At 40.8% G+C, this 20,926-nt stretch overlaps 1 protein-coding gene across 1 annotated transcript in view; it reads right to left on the reverse strand.

Moving 5' to 3' along the window:
• Positions 1-20,926, reverse strand: part of ITGB5 (integrin subunit beta 5) — a 188,662-nt gene that overhangs the window by 41,956 nt on the left and 125,780 nt on the right. The window contains exon 10 of the mRNA XM_043997337.1: positions 8,008-8,437. Within this exon, the coding sequence (XP_043853272.1) occupies positions 8,008-8,437 (430 nt within the window). The remainder of the gene's footprint in view (positions 1-8,007; positions 8,438-20,926) is intronic.

The raw sequence follows: 20,926 nt of genomic DNA on the forward strand, positions 1-20,926 counted from the left end.
CAACAACAAAATGAGCTGGGAAAGGAAAATGGCAAACCACTCCAGTATCTTTGTCAAGAAAACCCCAAACAGGGTCATGAAGAGTCAGACATGACTGAACAACAACATAGACAAAGAAGATGTATACGAGGTAGACTGGAGATAATCAGTGGCAGGAAATCATGAGCATTCAAGCGATTGGAAAAGATTTCTTGTAGAAGATAGGATTTTACCTGAGACTTAAAGGAAGCCAAGAGGCAGAGATGGTAAGGGAGAGCACTGCACTAATGATAAAGCTGCGGTTGGATGCCATCTAGAGCTGCAGATCTAAGTTATACTTGCTGCAGAGCCCCCCAATTCTTGGACCCTAGAGAATGGATGTTGGGCGGCAGGTGCCGAGATCCTGCCAGGCCAGGGCTTGTCAGGGGAAAGCATCTGAGTGACCAGCCTTCTAGATGTCTCCAGTAAGAGGGAGATTTCTGTAATCATGTTTTCTCCAGTTCCCATGGAAGAAATGAGTCTGCTCTAATGTTCAGACAGCTTCAAACTGTACACACATTTTTCCAAGACAACTCATTTAAGGGGATTATGGAAAGGAAGGAAAGGTTTCTATATGTCTTTCAGATTCCCGGGCTCTGAGAAAGGAGCAGCCTGGTTTTCTTGGCCAGATAACCAATTTTCAAACACATTCAATGTCAACAGGAGGCACAGGGGATAGTGTGCTGGGCATAGAATCAGGAAAACTCATCTTCCTGAGTTCAAATCTGACCTGAGACACTTCCTAGCTATGTGGCTCTGAGCAAGTCACTTAATCCTGTTTGCGTCAGTTTCTTCATCTGTAAAATGAACTGCAGAAGGAAATGGAAAAACACTCCAGCATTTTTGCCAAGAAAACTCCAAATGGGGTCATGCAGAGTCAGACATGACCCCCAAATCGACTGAACTGAACCTTTATATTAGAGATGTGGCTGGGGAGGGTTATAGACATGCTGCAGATGGAAAAACGGAGACCTAGCAGACCTACTATACTTGGGTCACTCATTCAATAACTGTTTGAATCAAACCTGTGGCTACAACAAGCTAATAAGGTTGTGCCAGTTCTGGCTCCAGGCCCCTGATGTTATGGGTCAGAGTTCACTCATCCTCCCTGCCTTCTCTACAAGGGCAAGCAAGGGTTTGCAAATGCATCTGCTCAGAATGTCTGCGACAAAGCAGAGAAGTCAACAGAATTCCCCCTACTGGCTTGAGCCTTTAGCCCCAGGGTGAAGGGAAGGGGTGGAGGGAGGGGGGAGGAGAAGACCTCTGGAAAATGCTGAAGTCAGCTGTCTGAGTCAGCACGCTCAAGACCAGACGTGCTCTTGGGAAACAAGTTTCTCTCCCACAAAAACCCCCAAAAGAACAACAGCTCAAAGACCTCAAGCCTGATACAAACAATTCCAGACAGAGAATTCTAAGCTAACCACTGGCGCCAAGGAACCGAGGCCTCCAACTCTGGGTATTCATCACCCCACCACCCCCACTTAATAAAGGCTCCCTGATACTTCTGGAGGCCAACAGCTGACACCTGAGTGTCAACAATGTGCTAAGGGCTGCGTGTGCACACGTGCGCACACGCACGCGCGCGCACACACACACACACACACACACACACGGGGGAAAATGACCCGGAGACAAGACAGAAAGGACAACCAAGTATTTTTGTAATTACTCTGGGCTTGTACTATCACATCTTCAAATTCCAATAGATAAGCACTGGCTTTGCCTATTAGTGTGCTTTTTAGAGAGAGAGAGAGAGAAGCTGATGAGAAAGGTATGAATATGATTTTTTTTGAGGGGCCATGGGGGTTAAGTGACTTGCCCAGGGTCACCCAGCTAATAAGTGTCAAGTGTCTGAGGCCACATTTGAACTCAGGTCCTCTTGAATCCAGGGCCGGTGCTTTATCCCCTGTGCCACCTAGCTGCCCCCCATAAATATGATTTTAGATTCAGTCTTCCTGGATAAAAGTTTCTCTTGTCAGGGAGTCCCAGCAATTCAGTGTGAACTGACAACAGTTAGGGATATTCACTTGTCATTGTGCACAGCACTGGTCTGCGAGCAGGGAAGACCGGATTCAAATTACACCTTTGAACCAGATCAGGTGCTTATCACAACTGCAATGTTTCTGTTCTGTTCTCCTTCCCTCTTCCCTCTCTTTCTCTCCTTTGCCTTCCCCTCTATCCTCCTTCCCTTCCCTTTCCTTTCCTTTCCTTTCCTTTCCTTTCCTTTCCTTTCCTTTCCTTTCCTTTCCTTTCCTTTCCTTTCCTTTCCTTTCCTTTCCTTTCCTTTCCTTTCCTTTCCTTTCCTTTCCTTTCCTTTCCTTTCCTTTTTCCCTTCCCTTCCCTTCCCTATCTCCCTCTCTCCCTCTCTGTCTCTGTCACTCTGACTCTGTCTCCCTCTCTCCCCTCACTCTCCCTTTCTGTCACTCTCTCTGTCTCTCTCTCCTTTGCCCACTTCCTTCCCACTTCCAAATATGAGAGAATTTTTTAAAATTAAAAAATGAAGACATCACATGGGTCATCATAAGCCAATCCCATCATTTAACCCTCCTAAAACTGTTTCTTCATTTATAAATCAGTATCTAATTAAGTCCTGCAGCCTTTGCCTCACTGGGTTTCTGAGACTCAAATGAGATAACATAAGCAAATCCCTTTGCAAAATTTAAGACATTATATAAATAGATGTCAACTGTTAAGATTTATTACAATGAACCTGTTCCAAGTAGAATCACTTAAATGAATCCCCTGGCTTTAGGACCTTAGGAAGGAACAAGCACATTTGGCTTGCATTTTTCCAGATCTAACCAACTTCAGCATCCTGGACAGGGTCAATAGCTTTGAACTTGGGGTAGCCAATGGCTGTAAGAACTTATCCTGGCTTAGCCCCAAGCCAGCCCACCCATACTATACTGGGTGCTGTACCTTTTTCACATCCAGATAAGGAGACTTTGCCCATGTTACATTCAAGAAAACCTCCGTGGATATTCACCTCCCTAGAAATACTTTCCTTGTTCTCTGTGTGAAGATTCTTGACTCTGTGGCCAGAGAACCTGGGTTCAAATCCTACCTCTGAGGACTCCTCCCTGTGTAGCCTTGACCAAGTCACTTTAGATCCCTGGACACCAGTTTCCTCATCTCTAAAATAAGAGGATTCTATTCTCAGCAATACAATGATCCAAGACAATCCCAAATGACAAATGAAGCATACTATCCACCTCCAGAGAAAGAACTAATACTGAATGAACACAGACTGAAGCGTGCAATTTTTCACTTTCTTGTTTTTTCTTTTGAGTCTTATACAAAATGGCTAATATGGAAATGTTTTATATAATTGCACATGTATAACCTATATCTGATTGCTTACCACCTCAGGAAGGGGGAAGGAGAAGGGAGAGAGGAATAGAATTTGTAACTCAAAACTTTAAATAGGGCAGCTAGATGGCACAGTGGATAAAGCACTGGCCCTGGATTCAGGAGAACGTGAGTTCGAATCCAACCTCAGACAGTTGACAAAGACCTAGCTGTGTGACCCTAGTCAAGTCACTTAACCCTCATTGCCCAGCAAAAACAAAAACAAAAACAAAACCTTTTAAATAAAAATGTTTATTATAAAAAAAACAAAACGAGGATTGACTTAGATTACCTTTGAGGTCCCATGGGGCCCTAGATCTATGATTCCCCCCAGAGGGCCTGAACAGCTGCTGTCCCTTTGAAATCTTTTAAAATTTTCTGATTCTTGTCACATGATGGGAGGGTGGGGATGGAAAGAGGGAGGAAGAGAAGACCCAAAGTGTTTTGTTTTAATGACTCATTAGAAGTCCATGCACTTCAGCAAACCTAAACAAGCAAAAGTGCAAACTTGAAGTATCATCTATCACTGGACCTTAGAGGCCTGGCCAACCTCATGTGCTTCTGTTACACCATGACAGCAATGGGTTTCCCAATGCCACAGGATTGTCTGAGTATAGCTAGAAGGGGTTGGATAAAAATGTGGACATCAGCTTCCAGTGTTGGGGTGTGTTTGTGGATTCTGCTGAAATTCTTAAAAGAAAAACACTAACTCCAAAGGCATCAAGGGTTTAAAAGGTTTGCAGGCAGTGCATTCAAATGCCAGGTTGTCCATCAATATATTCTCAATTCCAAAAGGACAAGCAAAAGCTTTCACCAAGTGCCACTGAGATATCTATCTGTGTGTCTCAGGTATCCCTCCTCTGGCCCTGGGCTCAGAGACCCAGGGAGAACCCTAGGAATGTGGGGAGGAGGACTAAGTCACACAGCATGCACAAACTCAGATTTCCCACATGGAAACATTCTTCATGAAGAATCCTGGTATTTATCCACTACCTCTGTGGGAATATTATAAAGACCTAGAGAGATGATAGGATTTAGAGGAGGAAAGAAACCCCACCCCCTGCATCTTACACATGAGGAAACTGAGGCCTAGATAGGTTCACTGACTTGCTCAAGTCATACAACTAGTAAGTAGCAGATCCAGGAATGGAAATCTAGTCTTGACTACAAACCCAGGGCTGTTTCTAATATACTACACTACCTCTGTGTTAAAATACTTCGTAAAATATGTCACTATAAGCATATGAATTGTTATTATCAGTACTACTAGAAAGAAAAGAATTCTAATTTTTTAATACCTGCTTAATACCTTAATTAATACCTTCTCCCAGTCTTCCTAGGATTTAAGTATGATTACCCAAAAGCCAGTTAGATGGTAGAGGGGATAGAGTGTTGGGCCTAGAGTCAGGAAGACTCAAACTTCCTGAGTTCAAATCCAGCCTCAGATACTTCCTGGCTGTGTGACCCTGGACAAGTCACTTAACTTTGTTTGCCTCAGTTTCTTCATCTGTAAAATGAGCTGGAGAAGGAAATGGCAAACCGTCCCAATATCTCTGCCAATGACACCCCAAAAGGGGTTATATATTTTTTTTAATTTAAATTTTTTTTTTTTTAGTGAGGCAATTGGGGTTAAGTGACTTGCCCAGGGTCACACAGCTAGTAAGTGTGTGTTCAGTGTCTGAGGCTAGGGGGCAGCTAGGTGGCCCAGTGGATAAAGCACCGGCCCTGGATTCAGGAGTACCTGAGTTCAAATCCGGTCTCAGACACTTGACACTTACTAGCTGTGTGACCCTGGGCAAGTTACTTAACCCCCATTGCCCTGCAAATAAATTAATTAATTAAAAAAAAAAAGTGTCTGAGGCCAGATTTGAACTCAGGTACTCCTGACTCCAGGGCCGGTGCTCTATCCACTGCGCCACCTAGCTGCCCCCCAAAAGGGGTTATAAAGAGTCCAACACGACTGAAACAACTGAACAAGGCAGAAGGAATAGAAAACACTCCACAATTATTCCAGAGGATCAGAGACTTAGAGCTGGATTGGGCCTTACAGATCACTGAGTTCAGCAGCACCTCCCCCTTCTTTTTTTTTTTTTTTTTTTTTGCCAAAGGAACTGAGGCCCAGACAGGTAAAAGAACTTTCCCATGGGGCAGCTAGGTAGCACAGTAGATAAAGTACTGGCCCTGGATTCAAGAGGACCTGAGTTCAAATCTGTCCTCAGACACTTGACACTTACTAGCTGTGTGACCCAGAGAAAGTCACTTAACTCTCACTGCCTCGCAAAATAAACAAACGAATGAATGGATAAATAAATAAACAAATAAATGAATGAATGAATAGAAAGAAATGGCAAACCTCTCCAGCATCTTTGCCAAGAAAACCCCAAATGGGGTCATGGAGGTCCAGACACAACTGAACAACAGCAACTGACCACAATGTTTGGCACACAGTAGGTCCTTGAAAATTGCTTGTTGACTGACCCATAAAGCTTTAGAAACTCATTGCCCAATAGGTTCTCTGAGTTAGTATCTTCTCTTTCTGAACTTCCACTCTTCCTTGATTCTTTGCTCAATCAGCAGACTTAAGAAATCATAAATTGGAAAAGCACTAATACATCTGGGCCCAGAGTTGAGTAAGCAAATCCCAAATTGTAATGGATTAGGCATTCTGGGTACTGAGAAGTTTCTCTTTATTCTGAGGAATAAATATTTCTTTTCTGTTTTTCCTAAACCACAGCACACACCATGCCCTAGATTTACTTCCTCAATGACCAAGATTTCTCAGTTTCTATTCTTTATTCAGTTCTCCCACACTCATGTCGTCAGGCTTTTTTAATATGTCAGTTAATATTGCTGAACTGTTTTCAGGGGGCATGCAATAGTAGATACAGCACCGTACTTATAATTAGAAAGACCTGGGTTCAAATTCTAGATCTCCGACATTAATTAGCTTGTATAACTCTGGGAGGGTCACTTAGCCCTGTGCCTCAGTATCCTCACTTGTAAAATAGTCCCGTCTAGTCATAAATTTATAATCCTGTGTTTTCTCCCCTCTTCTATTTTTTTTTGGTTGTTTAAAGGATGTCTCTATGGGGGGTAGAGAAAAAAGGGTAACACTGGGAAATATAGGTGATATAAAAAACAAGATAGTAGCCAAATTTAACTTCAGTTTTTTAAAAAGTTGTTCCACACCCACCATCACATTTGCCAAAACCACATTTTTCCCTTTATTCATCATAAAACTCGTTTCCTGGGGCAGCTAGGTGGCGCAGTGGATAGAGCACCAGCCCTGAAGTCAGGAGTACCTGAGTTCAAATCCGGCCTCAGACACTTAACACTTACTAGCTGTATGACCCTGGGCAAGTCACTTAACCCCAACTGCCTCACTAAAAATAAAAATTAATTAATTAATTAATTTAAAAAAATAAAATAAAAACTATTCTCCTTAGAGATATACTTGTCTTTATATATTTAAAGGGCTGTCTTACAAAAAGAGAAATAAATTTGTTCTGTCTTGTTCTTGTAGGCTGAGAGGAGACAGCTAGGTGGTTCAGTGGATAGAGTGCTGGGCCTGAAGTCAGAAAAACCTGAGTTCAAAATAGGCCTCAGACACTCACTAGCTGTGTGACCTTGAGCAAGTCATTTAATCCACTGGAGAAGGAAATGGCAAACCACTCCAGTATCTTTGCCAAGAAAACCCTTTACAGGCTCATGAAGAGTTGGACATGATTAAATGATAGAACAATAACAACAGACTTAAATCAAGAATCTATAATGAAGTCCTTTCTCTCCCCTCCCCGTTCTCCTCTGTGTGTGTGAAACAACTTGAGTCATCCAGCAATACTGATAATAATGGGCTCCCTGTCACTGGTGGTATTGAAAGACCCTTTTCAGGGATGCAATAGATGAAATTCTTATGTTGGATGGTAGTTGAAATTAGACCTCGCAAGTTCCATCCTAATTTCAAGATGTGTTTTATATTTCTTCTAAATTATCCCCTTGAATGACTAGAACAGGATCTATCTATCTATCTCTGTGCGTATGTATGTACATATGTGTATATATACACATGCACACATATACATGTGTGTGTATATGTATATGTATGTATAGATGGACGGATAGATGTGTGTATACATGTATACACATATATGTATATGAGTATGAAAGTATGTATGTATGTATAGGTATTAACTACATAGTCACTATTTAATTCTATCTTCCCCGAAGAAAGCACTCATAGCAGAAATTCCCATCAGTCCTGCCACTATTTGCATCCCTGACACAAGGAAACTCCTATTATTGTACATCTGGATCTGCAAGGAACTTCAGACACTATCTAGTCCCTCATTTTACAGATAAGGAAACCGAGGCCCCAGGAAGTGTTTTGCCTAAGGTCAAGTGGATCGTAAATGTTGGAGGCAGGATTTGAACCAGGTCCAGTGACTACAGTCAGTGTTCTTTCCACTACACCATGCTGCCTTCCCGGGAGGGAAGTGAGCAGGTTTGATGGTTGGAAAAGGAGTACCCATCCCCATGATAACATCCAACAGCACCTAGGGTGGCAGGGCATATATTTAAGCAGCTGCGTTCACGCCTTCAAGGACTTAAGCAAAGCAGAAGCCACCCGCTGTCACCACCTACCTGAACAGAGGACCCCCTTGTTTCTGGCACAAGAAAAGTTGTCACACTCGCAGAAGGCCCCGTAGATCTTCCCAAACTCACTCTCGTAGCAGGAACACTGGTTGCAGCTGCACTCCCCTCGCCCGCTGCACAGGGGTTTGCCCTCAGTCTCCCGGCACAAATTTTGGTAGAGGTCCCGGTTCTCTTCCTCCTGGCACTCGCACCTGGAGCCCAGGTAGCTGGGGTGGCACTCGCAGGTGCCACAGGTGTAGGTCCCGTTCCCGCTGCACCGCGGGCTGTCCTGCTCAGTCCTGTTGGTGCAGCCACATAAGCAGTTGTAGGTTACCACGAGTTCCAGGGTATCCCGGAATCCAACCGGCCTCAGGGTGAACGTGTGCACGGTGTCTTTGGAAGGGCAGCTTCGAGCTTCTACGGACACCTCAAAGGATACCTGGGTAGGCAAGAGGAGAGAATATGTACACTGACTCTACCAATATAAACAGGAAGAGCAATAAAACCAAAGGGAACCCTGAGTAATTATAATGAGCCCAGAAGACAAGAGGCTGGGGTCGGGTGGGGGAAGGGGAGGCTACAGATACAGAATACTGTATACATTGCCAGCCCCAGACTGTCTGGAGAATGGTAAATTAGTCTTCCAAGGCAGAGCAGCACCTGCTCTATGCTTTATAATCGCCTGGGACACTGGGTAGGGAGCCAGCATGCATGGGAGGCAGCAGGATTTAAACAAGGATCTTTCTGACTCTGAGGCCGGGTCTCCATCCACTTGGCCACATTATCTCTCCAAAACTCTGTGTGTGTGTGTGTGTGTGTGTGTGTGTGTGTGAGTGAGAAAATCTTTTTTTAAAAAGATAATAAACATTGGCATGTAAATGGAGCTTGGGGATTTGCAGTGGCCCTAATTACTTACTGAAGCCTAAGTTCTTTCTACTACACTCTCCTAACACATAGTAAGTGCTGGATAAATGTCTTATCTTATTTATCCATCTATTCTATGTTGCCTATCCTACAACAATGCAGGAAGCCAGAATAAAACTGCCCTAAGGGAGGTACTCACAAAGTGCTGAATGAAGCGGAGACCATAAGAAGTCTGGGAATCAGGGAGGGTGACATGAAGGAGTTTGCCTCAATTCAACATGCATTTATTAATCGCCTACTATATGCAAAGATACAGTGTGGAGATGCACAGACAAAATGGAAAAGTCTTTGTCCTCAAGGGACTTTAAATCTCCTGAAAGTTGGCATTTGAGATTATCCTGAGAGGATCTCAATGGAGGAGATGGAGCAGCAAGGGACACTGGACTAAGAGGAAGAAACTCCCAACTGACAAACAGCATCAACCAGCTGTGTGACCTTGGCAAGTCACTTTGCCATTTCTAGGTCTTAGTTTCCCCATGTATAAAATTAGGTCCTTGGAGTAGTCCAAGGATTCTTAACCTTTTCTATGTCACAGACTCCTCTGGCAGTCTAGGGAAGCCCTTGGTGGGGGGAGGGGGGGATTGCAAGGGGAGCTGGTAGAATGGCTTATTTTCCTAGATTTTTTTTTTCAGGGCAATGGGGGTTAAGTGACTTGCCCAGGGTCACACAACTAGTAAGTGTCAAGTGTCTGAGGCTGGATTTGAACTCAGGTACTTCTGAATCCAGGACGGGTGCTTTATCCACTGCTCCACCTAGATTTCTTACAAGTAAATTAGAGCGCTTCTCTGAGCGTGAACAATTCATTGCTAATTTGAAGTGAGAGCTGAGACAACACACGGTTGGCAACAGTGAAGCAGGAGTGGGCAACTTTCAGAGATCTGACATATAGCATCACATTGACTCATCTTAGAAGAGATTGGCAGCTGACAAATTTCATGATTAGTTCCCAACTCATGTTAAATAGAAGACATTTTAGACTGGTTCTATTATACATGCTAGGTGTGGTATGGTATCATTAATGATAGAGATGCAAATAGGATTTGAGGGCAAAGCACTGAAGGAAGTGACTGTTTGGGGAGCCTATGTTCTTAAATGCAGAAAATAAAATAATAGGGTAACAGAGGAAACCAATTCGATTGAAACACAGTTAAAAACACTTGTGTAATATGTCTGTCTTCATGTGGCCCACAGGGAAACATGAATGGCTATCTCTAGAATCTCCTCACTCCACCCTTCTCCAAGGTAGACTTTAATTCCTGCCAGGAAGGGAAGTAGGAGGTCAGGTCCACTCTACTTTCCTTAGGGAGAGGGGCTAGAATTCTAACTGTTCTCTTAAATATTGCTAAACTTGGGGAAGTAATTTTCAGGTTCACGCTAAACTCCTGATTGCTATTCATTAATGGGGAAAGGAAGGCTTTATATCCAAGGTATGGCTTCCTTCCCAACCAAATGCCAGTTTCACAATTTAACACACATAGCAAATAGCAAAGAAATCCGTCCACAGTGAGAGCAAAACAGAAATCGGAGAAAGGATATGTACAAGAATATATGCCAGAGAGGATAGACTCAAGATGGCAGAATGTTCACAACTGCCAAACCTCCCCTCAAAACTCTCTTACAAAATGACACAGAAAATGACAAATGAAACTCACCCTGGATCATACCACCTTGAAAGCACAGAAAAGTTAGAGTCCCAGATCAAGCTACAGATAGGAGCACAAGCCAGCCATCACCCCAACACCACCACTAGTTTAACATAAAGTCCAAATTCAAGAAATAGGGTAGAAAAATGAGCAAACAACAACAAAATAACCTGAGCATAAGAAGATTCTATGAAAACAGGGAAGTGCAAGACAGAAATTCAGAAAACAATGACTTGAAAACATCTACAAGCAAAGTCTAAAAGGAAAATGCAGACTGGATACAAACCCAATAAGAACCACTAAAAGAGTTAAAGAGAGAGATTAGGGGCAACTAGGTGGTACAATGGATAAAGCATCAGCCCTGAGTTCAAATCTGGTCTCAGACCCTTGACACTTACTATCTGTGTGACCCTGGGCATGTCACTTAACCCTCATTGCCTGGAAAGAGAGAGATCAAGAGCAAGAGAGGGAGCGCACAAATGAATGATTAAAAAACAAACAAACAATTAAGAGCAGTAGAGGAAAAATTGGGGGGGGGGAGGGGGAGGATACGACCCTATGGGAAAATATATAGCAATACAGATTAAAGGAGCTCTCCTTTTAGAAGTGAGATTTCTCAGCTTAACCAATACAGAGAGAGTCCCAAACCTCACCCAAGGGAAAAATCTCTAGTAAAGCAAGCTGAAGTTAGGTATCTGATAGAGACTGCCAGATACTCTCATGTCATCTTTTTCCAAGGGTCTCTCTCCCTTTTACCAACTGCAAGAGAGGTTGGCATTGTGCATCTTCTCTCAAGAAGCTGGAAGCTAAAAGAAACTCAGATCTCTCCTCTCTTCTGTTCTTGCCAACCCTGCCCAAGCCTAATGCAGATGGAGGTACGAGTGATCAATTTCCACCAAGGAGGAGGAAGTCGCTTTAAGGGCTTTTCCATCTCTAAAATCCTACAGCAGTTGGGAAGAGAATAAAAATTTCAGGGGAAGAAAATGAAAAAGTACATTTACCCTTCTTTCTTAATGTATTTTTTTTTTCAATTTCATTGTTTTTTTTCCATGTACAAATAGTCAGCTCCTTAGAAAATATTCATTGTACATCAATGACACTCAAGTCTGGGTTTCTTTTTAAAAAATTTTTCTTTCACTGCCTTCATATGTTGGACATTAACACAGGCAATAATGTGTTGTGTGTATATCAAAAGGCAGGGCTGACTTTACAATAAAATATCCAGCCTAATGAGCCCACAGCTATATAAAAACGGACCCTTCAGAGTAAAACATCTGCCAAAGTCTAGAATGTGTAAGGCTAATTATATTTTTAGAAAGTCTAACGAGTAGGAATTTTTCATAGCTTAATATAATTTTCAAATGGTTTTCAATATAAATCTACAAATCAAGGGTTAGCCTTGATTAGGTTAGGAAAGGGGTTCACTCCTCAGATCAGAGGCGGAGGCAGAAAATAGAAAGACATTCTGAGATTTGGTAGAATTGATTTCGATAGCCACGATGATAATAATAGCTTGCATTTATGTAGAGATTCAGAGTTTGTAAATCACTTTCTTAACAATAAGTTTATGTAGTAGTGTAAGTATTCTTAGTCTCATTTTACATATGAGGAAACTGAGTCCCAGGAGGCTATATGAGTTCATCAAAATCATAAAACTAGTAAGCAAGAGATCCAGGACTTGAACCCAGGTCTTCTGGATCAAAATCCAGTGCTCTTCCCAAAACACCAAAGTATTCACTGTGAAAATAGAGTGATATGGCAAATGGTTGGGGTCACAGAGATTAAGGAGGTCTTAGAACTATGAGTCCAGGGCATTAAAAAGGGTTGTCAACATTATGTTGATGGCACCAAGGAATATGATGGAAGAGAGAGTAGGGAGGAAAATTGTAAGCATGGTGCTAAAGTCACTGAGGAAGGGGAGAGTTTCCTGAAGGTGATGAAAACAGGGGGACGAAATGTTCTCATTGAACAGTATGAATATGGCTAATATGGACATGTGTTTTGCATGACCTCACATGTATAATGGAGATCACATTGCTTGCCTTCTGGGTGGGGGGAGGAAGGGGCAGGAGGAAAGAAGAGAATCTGGAACTCAAAGGGTTTTTTTTTAATGATCATTAAAATTATTTTTACATTAATTGGGAAATATTTAATGAAATAAATAAAAATAATTGAAAAATAATTGAATGCTACAGACTTCAAACTTCAAAGATACTTCTGAGTGATGGCAGCAGTGGGAAGCAAGAAATGAGACCCAGATTTCCTGCCTTTATTCCCCTTAATTAAACCACATATGATGAAGTTCCTACCCTGTTTTCCATGCCAAACTCAGGTCAGCTGCAGATATTTACTCTAACCTACACTAGTCTTTCTTCTGCCCACTGGTGAATGGTCAATGGGAGCTTTAAAAGGCTACCAGTTTTTCTTTCATTTAAAAAAAAAAAAAGGGCAAAGAACTCTGAGAGAAGAAGACCACTTTCTGCTCTGCTCTCAATCCAAGCTTAAAGCCTGCCTTCTGCCTCCATTCTGGTAAACCTTCATGAACTCTGTTATTTGACTAGAACAGAAGGCCTTAACCTGGGGTCCACAGACAGATTTCACTAGGCCTATGAACTAGAATAATCTTTATTTTCAGAAATACTTACTGAGATCTAGTATTTCCTTCAATTATGAATTAAAAACACAAACATTATTCAGGAGTCCCTACGATTGACTGACCTGCCAAACGGATCCATTAAAAAAAAATGGTTAAGAACTCCTGAACTAGAAAATAACATCACTAGGCATATAGTAGGCACTTAGTAAATGTTTCTTGATTGAATGACTGGTAGCCGTCAGCTATGTGCATTTATTTGATTGCAAAGGAATCCTTTAGATAATTTCCCCCCTCCAATTAAGGGCTTCAAACCCATGAAGGAAAAAAAAAGAAATTGAAACACATTAAGCAAAAAACCTATTTTAGGGGTTTTTTTGAAACAGAAATAGAAAATGTTAAATCTGCTTTTTTTTTAATTAAGAAAAGTAAACCACGATTTCTATGACAAAACCAAAAAATAATGAAAAGTACATGCATCAGCTCTTTCTTTTGAAGCCAGAAAAGGATAGTGGATAGGAAAATAGTTAAGGGAAGTAGGGAGAAGAGGAAAGGCTGGGGTGGGGGAGGGGGGCACACAGAGAAACAAGTAGGTAAAAAGACAGAAAATGAGAGACAAAGACAGCCCAGGGTGAGGGAAGAAAGAGATGAAAAAAGAGACAGGGGCAGAAATCTCAATGCTTAAGCAAAGATTCTCTCACTCTACTAACAAGCTGTGTTATCTTGGACAAGTGACTTTGCATTTCTGGGCCTCTTTGCTCATATGTAAAATCACAGTGGGAGGGGGAAAGAGAATGAACTAGATATGCTATAAGGTCTTATGCAGCTCTAATGACCTATATTCTGTGATGTATTATACTTTTTTAAGAAAAAATAGAAACCTCTAGATTCTTTGATTTTAAAAAGTTTTGAACAGCATTTTCTAAATTTACTGTTTCATACATCCAAACAGTCCAATTACAAAATTGCTAAGCTAACAAATGAAAAGAAACAAAACCATACTCATTTCTTCAGGAATACACACGAAATGTTTTGGTAAAGCAAAAAACAGTGTTATAGAAGCACATATTAAGGAGATAGTGAAGTATATCCTTCACCCAAATCCACTAGTAGTATGGCAAGCTATTCTCTGAGATCTCAAGGACCCCAAACCCCAGGGTTCATGCCATTACTATGTTGCCAGTATTTTAAAGTAAAGTTCTGCAAAACACATTCCAGCAAAGCACACATCATTGACAGGTTTCTCTAGATACAAGAGAGCATGAATAGGGTAGAGGAAAGGCAGGGACTTGCCTGAGTTCTCCCCAAAATCCGTCAAAGTACCTTTAAATAATGCCATAAGACAATTCCTGGAGCAGCAGAACCCACAAAAAAACCAGAGTGAAATAATTTTCCAGCCAAAGACAACTTAGAAGGTAAGCAGTAAAGGTCTCTTGTACCAGGGTGAGACTAGAGTGCAGCCCCAACCCCAGCCACAGCAGACCAGGAGCAGGTTTTGGGAGCCTATGAATCAGCAGCAGAAGCAACTGCTTCTGGGACTCTTAGCCCATAGATGGTCACAGTCTTAAGTGGCAGTTCCTGGTGGGGGAAGAGCACAAGCACACCAGAGCTTGCAGCCACAGTGGAGCAGGACTCTGTTCATAGTTCTAGGGGCAGAAAAGCAGGCCTGTGGTTGTTTGCAGACCAGAACACAGGTCAGGAACTCTCCTGTAAACATATCTCTCCTTATGTCATACCACCTTGGAAGAACTAAAAAGTTACAAATTCCTAGAAGTAGATCTGAAAACAGCTACACAAACCCCCTAAAGCTTGGGACAGTGCACCCTCCACCCTGGAAGCAGTGTCCCACTTTAACAAAGAGTTAAAAAAATCAAGAAATAGGCAAGGAAAATGACTAAACAGAAAAAATTCTGACCCTAGAAAGTTTCTATGGTGATAAGGAAGATCAAAATACATCATCAGAAGAAGATAACAAAATCAAAGCTCCTATATCCAAAGCTTCCAAGAAAAATATGATTGGTCTCAGGCTATAGAAGGGCTCGAAAAAGACTTTGAAAATAAAAATAAGAGAGGTAGAGGAAAAAATGGAAAGAAAAATGAGAGTGATGCAAGAAAATAATTTTTTAAAAGTCAACAGTTTGGTGAAGGAGACACAAAAAAATACTGAAGAAAATAACACCTTAAAAAACAGAGTAGGCCAAATGGTAAAAGAGATACAAAAAGCCAATGAGAAAAGAATGCCTTGAAAAGCTAAATTGGCCAAATGGAAAAGGAGGTACAAAAGCTCTCTGAAGAAAATAACTCTTTAAAAGTTAGGATTGAGCAAATGGAAGCTAATGACTTTATGAGAAATCAAGAAATAATAAAGCAGGGGCAGCTAGGCGGTGCAGTGGGTAAAGCATTTGGATTCAGGAGTACCTGAGTTCAAATCTGGCATCAGACACTTGACACTTACTAGCTGTGTGACCCTGAGCAAGTCACTTAATCCCCATTGCCCCACAAAAGAAGAAGAAGAAGACAAAGAAGAAGAAATAATAAAGCAAAACCAAAAGCATGAAAAAAAAAAAGGCAATGTGAAACATCTCATTGGAAAATCAACTGACCTGGAAAATAGATCCAGGAGGGAGAATTTGAAAATTATTGGATTACCTGAAAGCCATCATAAAAAAAAAAAAATCCTAGACATCTTCCAAGAAACTGTCTGGGAAAACTGCCCTGATATTCTACAACCAGAAGGTAAATAGAAATTGAAAGAATCCACCAATTACCTCCTGAAAGAGATTCTAAAATGAAAACTCCCAGGAATATAATAGCCAAATCCCAGAGCTCCCAGGTCAAGGAGAAAATACTGCAAGTAGCCGGAAAGAAACAATTCAAGTCTGTGGAACCACAGTCAGGATAACACAAGATTTAGCAGCTTTACATTAAAGGATCAGAGGGCTTGGAATATGATATTCCAGAGGGCAAAGGAACTGGGATTATAACCAAGAATCATCTACCCAGCAAAACTGTTATAATCTTTCAGGGGGAAAAATGGGAATTCAATCAAAGAGGACTTTCAGGCATTCTTGATGAAAAAACTGAAATGAAAAGAAAATTTGACTTTCTAGAGAAGCATAAAAAGGTAAATAGGGGAAAGAAATAATAAGGGATATTAAAAGGGTAAACTATTTGCATTTCTATTTATTTTTATTTATTTAGAATTTTTCCCCAGGTTACATGTAAAAACAAATTTTAACATCAATTTTTAAAACTTTGTGTTCTCTTTCTCCCTCCCTCCCCACCCCCCCTTAAGAACCCAAGCAAATATAAGTTATACATGTGCTGTCATGCAAAACATTTCCACATTAGTCAGGTTGTGAAAGAAAATAAAAACGGTTTACATTCCTACATAGGAAGATGATAGTAACTCATAAGAACTTTCTCATTATTTGGGCAGGTGTATGGAGTATATTTAGACAGAGGGCACAGGTGTGAGTTGAATATGAAGGGATGATATATTTTTTTTTGGGGGGGGGTGGAGCAGTGAGGGTTAAGTGACTTGCCCTGGGTCACACAGCTAGTAAGTGTCAAGTGTCTGAGGCCAGATTTGAATTCAGGTCACCCTGAATCCAGGACTGGTGCTTTACGCACTGTGCCACCTAGCTGCCCTAATGATATCTTTAAAAAATAAAATTAAGGGGTGAGAGAGGAATACACTTGGAGAAAGGGAAAGGGAGAGATGGAATGGGGTAAAGTATCTCACATAAAAGAAGCAAGAAAAAGCTAATGCAGTGGAGGGGAAGATGGGGAGGTGCTGGGGAGTAAGTGAACCTTACTCTCATAAGAATTGGCTCAAAGAGGGAATAACATATACACTCATTTGGGTATAATAATCTATCTTACCTGCAGGAAAGTAGGAGGAGAAGAAGATAAGGGGCAGAAGCAACAGAAGGGATGGCATATTGGGAGAGGGGGAAGTCAAAAGCAAAACATCTTTGAGGAATGAAAGAGTGAAAGGAGATAGAGAATAAAGTAAATGGCAAGGGAAGGAGTAGGATGGAGGGAAAGTCAGTTAGCAATAATAACTGTGAAAAAATGTTGAAGCAAGTTTGTCTGATAAAGGCCTCATTTCTCAAACACATAGATAGCTGAGTCAAATTTAGTAAAATAAGAGCCATTTCCCAATTGATCATTCCCCAATCGATCAAAAGATATGAAAGGTTTTCAGATTAAAAAGATGTAAGTCAAAACAATACTGGGGTACTTCTTCATACCTAATGGATTAAATAATAGGACATCAGAGAAAAATGATAAATGTTGTAGGGAATATGGGGAAAACAAGACATTAATGCACCACTGGTGGAATTGTAAACTGATTCAAACATTCTGTAAAGCAATTTGGAACTATGGCCAAAGAAAGGGCTATAAAACCGTGCATACTGTTTGATCTAGCACTGACCACTACTGTGTCAGTATCTGAAAAGAGATAAAAACCAAAAAGTTAAAGGACTTATATATACAAAAAACATATATATTTATGGCAGCCCTTTTCTGGTGCAAAGAATTCAAAATTGAGAAGATGCCCATCAATTGGGGAATGTCTGAAGAAATTGTGGAATAAGATTATGATGGAACACTATTGTGCTATAAGAAATAATGAGCAGAATGCTCTCAGAAAAACCTGGAAAGATTTACATGACCTGATGCAAAGTGAGATGTACTGTACACAAAGTAACAGCAATATTGCCAGATGATCAGCTGTGAATGACTTAGTTATTCTTGGAAGTGCAATGATCCAAGACAACTCTAAAGGACTTATGAAAAATGCAATCGATCTGCTATCAGAAAAACCTGGAAAGACTTACAAGAGCTGATGCAAAGTGAAATTTACTGTATACAAAATAACAGCAATATTGTAAGATGATCTGCTGTGAATGACTTAGTTAATGTCAGCAATACAGTAGTCCAAGACAACTCTAAAGGACTTATTTTTTAAATGCGATCCATCTCCAGAAAAAGAACTGATGGTGTCTGAATACAGATCAAAACATACTTTTTTTAGCTTCTTTTTCTTAAGGTTTGTTTTGTTTTGTTTTGTTTTTGATCTGTTTTCTTTCACGATCTGACTAATATAGGGACAGCTAGGTGGTGCTGTGGATAAAGCACCAGCCCTGGATTCAGGAGGACCTATGTTCAAATCTGGCCTCAGACACTTGATATTAGCTGTGTAATTCTGGGCAAGTCACTTAACCCTCATTGTCTCGCCAAAAAAAACCCAAAACAACAACAACAAAAACCAAACCCAATCTAATATGGAAATGTTTTGCATGACCACACATAGATAATTTATATTAAATTGCTTAGATTCTTGGGGGTGGGGGGGAGGAAGAGAATTTGGAACACAAAGTTTTAAAAATGGACGTTGAAAATTGTTTTTACATGTAATTGGGGGGAACAAATTCTAAATTAAAAAGAAAAAAGAGGGCATGAATGCTGCCAGATTTCTATTCCAGATCTCCTCCAGACAGGCCACTGAGTCTCCCAGTGCCTTCCTGAAGAGGTACTAACAGCGCCACACTCCCTCACGAGCTGAGAAGACTCTAAGAAGGTTCCAGAAAGGTTCCAGAGGAGCACCTCCCATAGCAAGAAGCTGTAGAGAGGAAGAGTTCTTCCCACCTCCACAGTATGGGATAAACAGGATTCTAGCTCTGGATCTTTTCATGGGCTGTCCTGGTAACTGGAACAAAGGCGGGCCCTAGCTGTGTTTGCCAGATGGCAGTGTGAGCCCAGAGCCCAGAAGCTGGTCACACCTCACCATCAACAGGAAAACAAACACAAAATGATTTATTTTCATTCTCCGACTGGGAGCACAATACCAGCACTTTTCCTCTCCCTTTTCTCTCAACCTTCTTGAGAATAAGAACTATGTCTTATTCTTCTTTGTATACCCCACAGTACTTAGCAACATGTTTTTCATACAGCCAGTGTTCAATACATATTAGGATCTCAGAATTATGGATTCAGGATATAGATTTTTCTTCACGGCCCCCTGTCTTCTTTGAAGCCTTTGCAGATGTCTGCTTCTCCAGTTATTAGTGTTCCTTCCCTACTCAAATTACCTTGCCTTTACTTATCTGTGTATCGCTTGCACCCCACCATCCAAATAAAAGGTAAACTCCCTGAGGGCAGGGACTATTTTTTTTTTACTTTGTGTTCCCAGCACCCCACTCAGTACTTTGCACATGTTACTGTTGTTTAGTTGTTTTTCAGCCATGTCTGACTCTTCGTGACCCTATTTGGTATTATTTTCTTGACGAAGACACTGGAGTGGTTTGCCATTTCCTTCTCCAGATCATTTTACAGGTGAGGAAACTGAGGCAAACAATATCTAGTTGTGGTTCTTTCACAATCGATCTGCATTTATTAAATGTTAACTCTATGCCAGGTACCATGCTAAGTACTGGGAATACAAAGAAAAAGCAAAAACACTCCCTGCCCTCGGGAAGCTTACATTTGACTAGGGAAGGCAACATGTATACATATAAGTATAAACAAAGATATATACCATTTTTTTTGGTCTGTTTCTTCTTTCACAACATGACTAATATGAAATATGTTTTACATAATTGTACATATATAACCTATATCAAACTGCTTACTGTCTTAGGGACGGGGGAGGTGAGGGTAGGAGGAAGAAAATTTGGAATTCAAAAGTTTTTTTAAATGAATGTTTTAAAATGTACATGAAACTTGAAAAAAATAGATTGCCATAAAAAAGAAAGTTGCATATATAATATAAATATTAAAATATTTATATATTATATATGTTTATATTTTTCAACTTTCTTTTTATAGCATTCTATTTTTTCAAATATATATAACAAGTAAATATATATATTTCAAATATATACATATGCACATATAAATATATATGTATATTTAAATATATATATATATATATAACAAGTAAATACAAATTACCCTTAGAGAAGAAAGTATTAGGAAGCTGAACTTTTTGGCAAAGGCCTCCTGGGGGTAGTGATGCTTGATGGTCATTCAATCTGTCTTGTTTTGTTTTGTTTTGTTTTGTTTTAGTGAGGCAGTTGGGGTTAAGTGACTTGCCCAGGGTCACACAGCTAGTAAGTGTTAAGGGTCTGAGGCCGGATTTGAACTCAGGTACTCCTGAATCCAGGGCCGGTGCTCTATCCACTGCGCCACCTAGCTGCCCTATTCACTCTGTCTTAAAGGAAGCCAGGAATTAATTCTATGAGGTAGAGGTGAGGAGGAATCATTCCAGGTATGGGGAATAGTCAGTGAAAAGGTATGGGGAAAGGAGCTGGAGAGTCATACGGTTTATTGTATAAACATTAGCTTACTTTTGAACAGTGATTTTCTTTTTTTCTTTTTTCTTTCTTTTTTTGTGTGTGTGTGGGGTAACGAGAGTTAAGTGACTTGCCCTGGGTCACACAGCTAGTAAGTGTCCAGTGTCTGATGCCGGATTTGAATTCAGGTCCTCTTGAATCCAGGGCTGGTGTTTTTATCAACTGTGCCCCCTAGTTGCCCCTTGGAGAGTCATATGAAAGGTACATAGATTCTGTAAATGTTTAAGAAGACTCATAACAGAGAGGGGGTGGGGTGCCAGGTTGTGAAGGGCTTTAAATGCCAAATAGAAGAGCTTGTATTTTATCCTTGAGATAACAGGAAACTCCCAGGTGACTTGGTCAGACCTGGGCAGCAGGGATATAACCTTGAGATCTGTGTGGCAAATTGGAGTGGAACAATACAA

Source organism: Dromiciops gliroides, chromosome 3 (genome assembly GCF_019393635.1).
Source record: "Dromiciops gliroides isolate mDroGli1 chromosome 3, mDroGli1.pri, whole genome shotgun sequence".
NCBI classification, from domain to species: Eukaryota; Metazoa; Chordata; class Mammalia; order Microbiotheria; family Microbiotheriidae; genus Dromiciops; species Dromiciops gliroides.